General features: G+C 44.5%; 1 protein-coding gene across 1 annotated transcript in view; it reads left to right on the top strand.

Moving 5' to 3' along the window:
• Nucleotides 1-8: 8 nt before the first annotated feature.
• Nucleotides 9-10660, top strand: part of LGI2 (leucine rich repeat LGI family member 2) — a 30908-nt gene continuing 20256 nt past the window's right edge. Inside the window, exons 1-4 of the mRNA XM_019642384.1 lie at nucleotides 9-248; nucleotides 2190-2261; nucleotides 3829-3900; nucleotides 5862-5933. Coding sequence (XP_019497929.1) covers nucleotides 49-248; nucleotides 2190-2261; nucleotides 3829-3900; nucleotides 5862-5933 — 416 coding nt within the window. The 5' untranslated portion in view covers nucleotides 9-48. The remainder of the gene's footprint in view (nucleotides 249-2189; nucleotides 2262-3828; nucleotides 3901-5861; nucleotides 5934-10660) is intronic.

Below are 10660 nucleotides of genomic sequence, written 5' to 3'. Positions count from 1 at the left end.
AGCGCGCGGCTCAGCGGCGGGGGTCGGGGCCGGGGCCGGGGACCCGGCATGGCGCTGCGGAGGGGCAGCGACGGTGGGGCTTGCGGGCTGCTGCTGCTGCTGCTGGGCGCCGCGTGCCTGGTCCCGCCGAGCGCTCAGGTGAGGCGGCTGGCGCGCTGCCCCGCCACTTGCAGCTGTACCAAGGAGTCCATCATCTGCGTGGGCTCTTCCTGGGTGCCCAGGGTCGTGCCGGGCGACATCAGCTCCCTGTGAGTGAGTGGGACCCCTCCAACCCGCGCCCCGCCCCACCCTAAGCCTGCCGCCGTCAGGGAGTTGCCTCTGGCGCTGGGACAGCGCGACCTGACCCCACTCCCCAGCCTGTTTCTTTACGTTTGGGTGGGGGCGCGCTGTGGGACGGGGGTGGAGTCTCGGGTGCCGAGGAGGATGGAGGGAACCCGAGACGCAGAGTCTGGGAACCCGGACAAGTCCCTGTGGCAGTGTTTCTTCAAGTGTGGCCCGCGGGCCACCAGCATCAGACCCACCTGGGGGAGTTTGTGCCAATGCAGATTCTGGGGCCCGCGCTGAATGCTGCAGGGGCCCTGGAGTGGAGCCTTGGAGCCTGCATTTGGCGTCCCCAGGCGATTCTGGGGTGCATTAAAGTTTGAGAGGATATGTGTATGTTTGGGGGTGGTGGTGGTGGTGGTGGTGGTTGTGTAGGGGCATGTATATGCAGTGAGCGCGAGTGGAGCGGGAGCACCTGGGAAGTGGGGAGGCCTCGCTGTCCCGCCTCAGGTCCGGGGCTCCTCCTGACCTCTTCACAGAGCAGGTCGAGAAGAACCTGGGTAAAGACATACAATCTCTGGAAGTGTGTGTGGGGGGGTTCCCCATGTGGTGTGGAAGTGGGGAGCACTAAGGGCTTGGCAGAGCATTGAGGCATGTGGAGCACCCAGCCCAGTGGTCTGGTGCTGGAAGTCAGCCTGACTTCTTGCTCTGAGTTCACAAGGGCTTCTTGCCCCAGACTCCCCACCTACATATATTGGCTGCTTTTTCAGCACTGGAGGAGCTGATGGGAAAGGCTCCACATCATTTATCCACCTGCCAAGAGAGGCTTTCAACCTGCCTGCACACAGCCACTCAGGCCACATGACCAGCTCTCATAATGGCTGTGGAAGGGGCTACTGGGCTATATCTTTATTGCTGGGAAATGTTTCCTGCTGAAATGACTCCCTCGTTCCAGGCCAAGGTGCTGGGTGATGCCTACTCAATCGCAGAGGCAGGGAATTCCCAGGTGAAGCTGCTATGCTCAGAGCACTCACTTCCTCCAGTATTATTGTACATTCTCCTGCCTCCCACCCCAGGGAAGGCCCAGGGGCCTGGGCCCAGTAGTGAAGGGCTTCCTGTTTGCATTGCTAGAAAGTTAGGAGTCCAGTTGACAGCAAAGAGGGCATTTTTAGTTCTTAATATTGCTAAGTCGGGTGACATGGAGGATTCCAGAAATTAAAATTCTCCTTGTTAAACCCTTTAGACCAGCAGCTGCTTAATTGATCTGCATGCTAACTGAAGTAATTCTGAAACCATGTGTTGAGGTCCTGCTGCAGCCAGAGAGGATGGGAGGGACCTGGTGGCAGAAATAGAACCAAACCTCTTGCCCCCACATTGACCATTCAATCTGGCAGATGGCATTGCTTTCCACTGCACATTCAAGTTCAGGTGTCTCTGAGCTTTTCCCCAAGGCGTTCACGGTGCATTTAATCAGAAGTGCTCTGAGTGTCTTTCAGAGATGGGCTCCCAAGGGGAATGCTTAATCCTACCCTGGAGCTTTAGTGGCCAACATTAACTCTGTCTACACAAACAGAATCATGGGCAGAGGTGAAGTAACTGTCCATTTGCAGCCAGGGCCTCCTGTAGTTAAGAAAAGGAAGCAGGGGGGATTGATTCGAACTGGCTGAGATAACGTCTGTGGAAGGAGCTAGACTGATGGTAAAGGTTTCTGTTACTCAGGCTAGCTTTCATATTGATCCAGTTCATTGGAACATGGCTTGACTCTTCTCACTCCAGCCCCTGAGAAGCCCCCGGCCAGCTGTTTTGAGCCTCCTTTCTGAGTGGAAGAGTTTGAAGTACAGGTGGAGGATAAGGCCAATTGCCCATCCTGCCCAGCCAGCATTTCTCAAAGAAACCTAGGCCTCCTTTTGTTGTTCTTTTGCCTGTAGGAGCCTGGTAAATGGAACGTTCTCAGAAATCAAGGACCGAATGTTTTCCCATCTGCCTTCCTTGCAGCTGCTGTGAGTATGGGACGTTCTCTCTGCAAATGGGGGTCCTGGAGGTGCAGTCCTAGGAGGAGTGACCCTTGCCTCTTTGGGGTCAGTTCTTCCTAAAATATCCAAGCTCCATGATAAACCATGGCCGGCTCTGAGCGTTAACCTGGCCATGTCCCCCACCAAGCTGAGTCCCAAGGCTCTTTGCCCAGTGTCCTCACCTGTATTTGGCACATGTTTTCCTCAGCTGCCCTTATTTGGCAACTGGGGACATGATTACATTGAATTTTAACCAGAACTTCACCTAAATGAACTGTTTCCCCCACTTTAAGAGAAAACCTACAATTTAAACTCTTAATGTTACTCTGGAAATAGGAGTATTTCTAATTGACTGAGTACATACACTGTTAGGAAGCATACTATCCATTTATATGCCAAATTTTATTTACTCATCCTGTTATCCCTACAAAGAGGGTATTTCTATTTCCCCATTTGACAGATGAGGAAATTGACACTCAGGGAAGTTAAGTAACTTGCCCCAAATCACATACAGGTTTCTAACCCACACTCATAACTGCCCTGCCACCCAGCCGTTCTTAGCAAGTGTCTGTGTCGTGTCCTGTTGTCCAGGTTAGTTAACGTTTGCTAACGAAAAGAAATGTCCAAAAAAGACAGCTTTCAAAAGCAAATCAGTGACATGCAAAGCCATGAGTACATAGCTCATGCTGTGTATCTGTCTTGGTTTTTTAAATTTGAGATGAGATCAAAATTAAAACAAACAACATACTACAGAGGAATAAGCTTAATGTTGATATTTTTGTTCTGGACATGTTATGTGCTTGCTTACAACATTATACTTACAATTTTTAAATCTGAAATTCTTAGCAATTCTAAGTTCTATTAAATATACTTTCCATATGATAAAAATACAATTTTCGGTATTTTACCAAAGAGACTGAATCGGTGAATCGGTGACTATATAGGCTGTATAAACTTTTACCAAATAGATTTAAGTGGTGACTCATTGAAAACTATGTGGTAATAAAGAATCTTTGGAAGGTTTCTTAAACTTTTTTTTATTATTTCTCATGGGAATGTATAATGTAGGAGAAAAGTGTGTGTGTGTGTGTGTGTGTGTGTGTGTGTGTGTGTGTTTGCGTGTTTGCCTCAGCTGTGTGACTTTGGTCAAGTCACTTAACTTCTCTGGGCTCAGATCTAACAATGAAGTTGGATTAGATCCTTTTAGATCTCCAAGTCCATGATTGCCCATGCATCATAAAGTACTCACTGGCTGTTTAGTTGTTCTGAGCATCATAACGTATTGAAATAACAGCTCTCAGGTCATGTTTACTGAGACCCACAAAGGAGAAAGAGTGGAGTAAAGGGAGATGACCAGAAAATCTGGCCAAAGGGGGTCCACTTGCCATTGTCCATCAGCATCAGTGAGTCAGGTTGTGCATCTTATGGGTCAGTCTCAGGCTGAGAAGAGCCCATGTTTGCCCATGGATCTGAACACAAGAAAATAAACAGAAATGGCTTCGCTATGGGACTCCAGTTTTACATCTCTGCATTGAAATCTGTCCTTTATTTTCAGATTGCTGAATTCTAACTCATTTACAGTCATCCGGGATGATGCTTTTGCTGGACTGTTTCATCTCGAATACCTGTAAGTGTTGTGCCTTGTCTATTTGCTGAGCATGTGGTATGTCAATAGAATTGCAATATTGCTTCCCAAGCTGAACAGCGTCTCTTGGAGAACTCAGGGGTGGAGAAAACAGAGAAAACCCCATTCTCTTTCCAGCCTGACCTTTTATAGTTTACTTGTGTATAAACATGCTGAGATGGGAGGAGGTTGGGACACAGAGGGGGCAAGGAAACAAAGAAGGAAAGATATTCATTCATTCTCTGCTGACATTTAATTTGTCATGTAGTAAGCACAATTGGAAATTGCGTTGGATATTTTTACCTCTTATAACCAGGCATGGATTTGCTGATCAGCCAGAAATAAAGCTGAAGGATTCTGAGGGTTACTTATTTTTAAATGAAGTCTCCCTATATGGGGATACAACTTCATACTTTTTAATTCAGCTGGCCTATATCCCATTGGCAGTATCTCCTGTGAGCTGCTGACAAGGGTCTAACTTTATTTTTTCTTTTTTTGAAAAAAGGTTATTTTTCCCTTTTCAGATGTACAGTGTTTCCTCCCCAGCAATGAGCTTTGCCCTTCCTCTGATTTCTGCCTTTTCCCCCTTTCATGTCTTTTTCCCTCTCAAGCCTTTTCATCCTTGTCTTTTGTAACTTTATAATAATATTAATCCTGCTATCAGCTGGGATTTCCTTACTGAGTATTCAGAGGGATTTTTAAAGCCTTGTCTCTGCTTTCTTATCTGAGGTTAACAGGTAGATGTTTGAATTCTAAACACATCCTGGGTCTAAGAAAACTCTCTGCTGGTTTTATATCCTCAGGAAAGATCTCAGTGGAGGAGTTCTTTGTCCAGAGTACATAGTATGCATGCTATCATGACACTCTGACAGTATCCTTAATTAACATGGAAAGAGTGGTAGGGCTGACGTGCTGAGTCCAACTAGGTCCTATCAAGGCACTTAAGCGAGCGATGGAGGTAGCGAATGTAAAGCTACCAGTTTGCTCTTAGGAGCAGTTCATCTTACTGTCAAATTGATGGAGGAGGAGGTGAGCTGAGTTTATACTGAAGTCTATTACTGAATAGACCCCTGATTTTTAAAAAACGGGTATCAGAAAGTTCTCAGTGCAAAAATCAAGAACTATTTCATTAACAAATGGCATCGTGTTGCAAAGCCTCACTTTTGCACCATCTCATCAAAGACCCTCTTACATTTCACAAAATGTGATGATGCGAACTAAACTGTAGGTCTCTGTGGCCCTAAGGCATAGTCACGGTGCATGTATTTCCCACAGAGACTTTAAAGCATGGCCAGAGTTGTTACTGCAGGGCCCTATCCTCAAGCCGCAGGGCATTTTAGTGCAAAAAAGATGTCTGGCCCACACTCAATTTCATTGTACTTCCTATTTGCTAGTGGCTTTGAGATCTTGATAGGTTCCCTGCCTCGTCACCCGTTTGTTCAAAGATTAGATGGTGTAGGACACGATGAACTCAAAATTTGCCAGAAGCCACGTGTAATGGAATTCTCCCTCAGCAAAAACTTTCATATGGAAATAGAAAACAATGGGCTCCCCTGGAGGGACGATGATATTTACAAAAGTATTAGTAGCCAGGCACCATGAAATGTAAGAAGGATTGACCATCTGGGAGCATTCCAGGCTTGCAGAGATATGAACATTTCTTGCCTTTGTATAGTGCTGTCTTCTTTTTTTGTTACCCAAGATGTTTTTACCCATGTTGCCAGCTCTGAATTTGAAGACTTCCATGCTGCTTCTGGAAAGAATGCCGAACATATCCTGGGTCCATGCATTCTTGCACACAAACCCTGCTCACACTTGGAATCTGGTGTCGCTGACCTAGCCTTCAGAGATGAATTTTTAAAATTCATGAATGCTTTTCGATTTTATTCTGAAAGCACACCGATATCACTTTTTAAAGATGTGAAACGGAGAAAACTTAGTAATTATACTGCTGTTCTCTTTAGGTTCATTGAAGGGAACAAAATAGAAACCATTTCAAGAAATGCCTTTCGTGGCCTCCGTGATCTCACTCACCTGTAAGTTCTATGAAAAGTGTTGTCAATCCTTGACTATGTAGGGTAAGATTCACTTCCTGGCGTCTCTCTCTTTCTTGACTGTTTTGTCCGTCTTGTAACATCCTCTGAAGCAAACTAATTTCCAGGTTGCCCTATGGGTCTCTCTATTGTCAATCAGGCACCAGCCCATGGTGATTTCTCACACACTTGGCTTTATTATCTTTTCCATCATCATGGGTCACTATCACACGACTGCATGTCAAGTAGGAAGCACTTTGAGATGTGAGAGGCTTATGTCGAGCGATGTAGGCGGTGGGACGGAAAGCTGACAGGTACCGTATACTTACTGTGTGCCAGGCACAGAGCTGGGTGCTTAGTGAGCCTTCTCCTCTTCATCTTTCATGATAATCTGTGCATCCCCATTTTACAGATTTGGGAAATGAGGCTTATATGACCCATTGAAGAATGTTGAATGCAGGGTCAGAATTAGGACAAAATGGAACAGAGATATTTTTGTGGTGTCTCTAATTTGAATGCAAATAGCTTTTGCCTTTATGTTGGATTAATCTTCGGCTTAAGCTAAACTCGCTGGGTTCTTTAATCGCTTTCTGGAGAAAAAAAGTGAAACAAATTGATTTGAATTGCCATATCAGAATGAAGCAAGTGCACACACTTAGCAAATTTAGAAAACTGAATAAAATAGCCAAGAACCAAGTCCCATTTGCATGATAGATGTTTTGTGTTTGCGTAAGATAACATGTCTCATCTCCATCATCAGCTTGGGTGTGGTAAAAAGAGAACCAGGGAAACTGGAGGGCTTTGACTAGGGCTGTTGGGCAGGGGCGGTAATACCCTGACTGTGTAACCTTGAGTGATCCATCTTCTAAAGAGATAATCATTTACATCAAACCCTGATATAGGCAAAGGTGTCTGCCGCCAGGCTCAGTGAGCACCGGATTCAGGAGCCCCACCAAGCAGAAGCTCTGCCTGAGTTCAAGCTCATAGAGTCAGGAGATGAGGGAGCAGAAGTGGGAGGTCCAAACATGTGGGTCAGCGCAGTCAGTCCTGGAGCGTGTCAGACTTGTTCACATTGTTGCTCTAGGTGTTTTTTTTTTCTTCCTATAAAAGCTTTGATTCTTCTTTTCAAATTCAACCTAGATGCTGAATTCCCACATTCTTGTCGGGGCTAAGACAATGGGCTTGAAATCACATAGACTTGGATTCAAATCTCAAGGCCATCATTTATTACTATTGCTTACCTTTTTGAGCCTCAGTTTTCTCATCCTGAAAATTGAGATGATTATACGGACCCCATAGATTAAAGCTTGCTTGCAAAGCATCCAGCCCATCACCCATGGTAAATGATAGTTGGTGTAATGGTCACTATTAGCGTCATCGTCATCATCATCATCAACAACATCGTTCCCTCCCTCCACTCATCGAGAAATCTCAATTTTCTCCATGGATTGTTGAGTAGCCCTGGCAGTTTGGGTGGCCAGACAGGGTCTGCTAAGAAGACAGCTGTGGGCATCTGGAGAGGAACAGCTGTGGCCAGATAAATCCGGTTCCCAGCAGTGAGGAATGAGGGACTTTGTTTTTAAGCAAAGGCTCTGGGCAGATTGTGAACCTAAAGCAAAGCCCATGTGACTGGTTGAGTTAGCCCAGATGTTAACTTTCATTTGACCAATTGGCTATGGGTCCCTGGTCTGAAAATGGGTGTGACCATGCAAGTATTGTGCATGTATATTTATTTGCATTGTTTGCACACGTATGCCCATAGGTGCATGGACTTCTCTACATGTGTGTACATAGCTGCGTTTGTGTGTGTGTGCTTGTGCATCTGCACATGCAACCATATGTGTACATCACATGTGCATATGTGTAAGAGGCACCCCCTTTTCTGTCTGCAGTGCAGAGGGAACAAAGGAGTCCTCTGCTTGTGTCCAGAATACATCTGGTGCAGTAATATACCCATCTCAGCATGTGCACATATTCCCATCCTACGGTTAAACCTACAGGGCCCCTTCTCCCCAGCTCTCCAGCCTCATTTCCCTAAATGTCCTCAGAATACCAGGCCGTCAGTGGCCCCCATGCATACCCAACTCATCCCGTTCCTGGGCTTCTCCTCTCATCCTTTCTTTTGCCCTGGATGCTATTTTTCTGCCTGCAATCTCCTGGAATCTGCTTTTTCTTCGAATTCTAGATTAAGTCCCATCTCCCCCAGTGGAGCCATTCATGATCTGGCCTTCCTCCCTCCTGCAGCCCCTCCCCACTGTTGGCTCCAAACACCCAGCACTTTACTGCAGGCTCAGGCCATACTGGTTGGTGCTGTTTCATGGATATTAGTTTTATCTCCCCAGTAGCACTGAAAGCTCCCCACGTGGAGGGCCCATGAGAATCTTCCATCATTTCTGCTCTTCCCCCAGCATCTAGTGCAGGGCTAAGCCAGCGGGATATTCTTTCTCATTTGCTGGTTGACCAATGGGTTCCTTACTGAGCTGGATCTTCCGTATGGACTCTACTTCTGGGCATGTCAGGTGACTTTTAAAGTGGAATCCTCTAGGTTGGAGATGTATGTAGTAATTAAAGCACTGGATACATTGTTTAAGAATGAACTGACCCATATATAAGTGAAATCATATGGTATTTGTCTTTCTCTGTCTGACTTGCTTAGTTAGCATTATAATTCTCCCATTTTCCTCCCCTTTTTGTAAACTTCTAAGCAAAGAGAGCACATTAGCTCTCTAACTTTCACCCCTGTGCTTAAGGAAGTCACTATCTGTATTTGCTTATTTAAGTATCTGATTTTTATCTTTTGTGAACTTTTCCAAGACCTACAGGCTCATATTCATATGTAAAGAAACATAGATCAGGTTTCAAAGCATTGAAGGAACCGTGCCAATCTGTAAGTAAAATCTAGGACATTTGTTTTCCAGCGGTCCTGTAAAACCCAAGGGACAAGTTGCTGTTAAGTAGTTTTTAAAATGAAGTAAGTGCCATGAATTTATAGATAAAATGAAGTGGAAAGTAAGATGTTATGCACCGAGTGTGAGTGGGGGTGGATGGTCCATCTAAATAATTCAGCCTTCTGAAATCTAAATTGAACACTTGGAGCAGTTGCTAAACAGTCTGCTTGCTGGGCCTCGACCATTCCATATATTCTGATCACTTGAATATGATACATTTCAACTAGCTAAAAAATTTTAGGTAAATAATTAACCTTTAATTAGCTAAAAAAAATTTTGTGCTTTCCAGGAAACGTAATCATCAACCAGAAAAAAAAATCAAAACAAACATGTCTTTTCATTTCAGAAAGCTATTCTAGAGTATGTTCAGTCTGATTTACATATTCAGCCTATTTTCCACCATCTTTAAAAATGTATAGATAAATCATTTAGGAAAGAAAGGTAAAAAAAGTACACGAAATGGTATTTTAATCCATTTGTGATTACCTATTATAGATGGGAAAGGGTCTTCCCATATTCTGTTGGCATCTTGAAGCAAGAATGTTTGGCTAAAAATGGACCCAAAGCTTTCTACTCTAGCTGAGTCTAAGGCAGGACACTCATTTCTTTAATGCCATTTCTGGGATGGGTCATTATGATGCTACAAAAGACTAATTTCATATTTATTTTCAAAGAGGTTGATGCTGAATTGCCTGCATGTGTATCATTTATATGTTTTGCTATTGGTACGCATGGGTAAGGGAGGAGTAGGCATCAGTTTCTTGGCTGACTCACATTAGAGCAGGATGCCTGGGGGAAATCACAGACTTGATATACATCCTTTCAACACCCAACATCTTTCAACGTCAGCAGCCAGCACCATGGACATTCATCTTTAGCAGGATGATGACAGGGCACTGCAAAATCCTGAATCATCAGAGAAAGAGTTGATGGCGTTCATTTAAGTCTACTTCTGGGAAATGCGGAATGGACTCGGACATTTTAGAAAGCACCTCAACACTAACAGCAAAAATGCAAAATGGTTTCTGGTCAACCTTTGTTAATGAGAAAGCAAAATTGATCACAATAATTCATTCCCTGAACACTGTGGTTCATTAATATTTTATATTATCGTTGGGTTAGAGCTGGGGGTCTTTATGTATAAGACTGTTTACTGAGTTCTTTTTTAAGATCACAAGTAATAGAATTCACTTTGATGGACCATTAGGGAACTTCTTGGGACAAGACTGTACATCTTTTTTTTTTTTCAATCCTTCTTATTTTAGTGCATAATTCATTCATTCAACAAAGACTTACTGAGTACCTACTATGTGCCTGGCACTGTTCTAGGAGCTGAGGATACAGATGTGGACAAACAGACAAAGATCTCTGTCCTCACGTTGCTTACATATAGGGAAAATACACAGTCAATAATCAAATAGATAACTAAAATATATAGTATGCCATGTCATGGCCATGCAATGAAGAACAGAGTAGGAAAGGGAGATGTGTAGAAATCAGGGGAGGTAGTGATAGTTGAGGACAGATGTAAAGGAGGTGATAGAGTGCGTTGTGGGAGTATCTGGGGAAGGGCGTTCCAGGCAGATGAACAGCAAATTCAGAAGCCCCGAGGTGGGACAGTGCTTGTTTGAGGAATAACAAAGAGGCCAGTGTGGCTGGATCTTGGGGGTTGAGATGTGGTTCCACAGATAGGCGGGAATCAGGTCAACTAGACAATGGAGGGTCTTGCATGCCATGAAAAGGACTTTGGCTTTTATTCTGAGAAACATGAGATACCATCTG

This window comes from Hipposideros armiger, unplaced genomic scaffold (assembly GCF_001890085.2).
Source record: "Hipposideros armiger isolate ML-2016 unplaced genomic scaffold, ASM189008v1 scaffold_68, whole genome shotgun sequence".
NCBI classification, from domain to species: domain Eukaryota; kingdom Metazoa; phylum Chordata; class Mammalia; order Chiroptera; family Hipposideridae; genus Hipposideros; species Hipposideros armiger.
The sequence above is the reverse complement of the archived record's forward strand: the minus strand, read 5'-3'. Positions and strand labels throughout refer to the sequence as shown.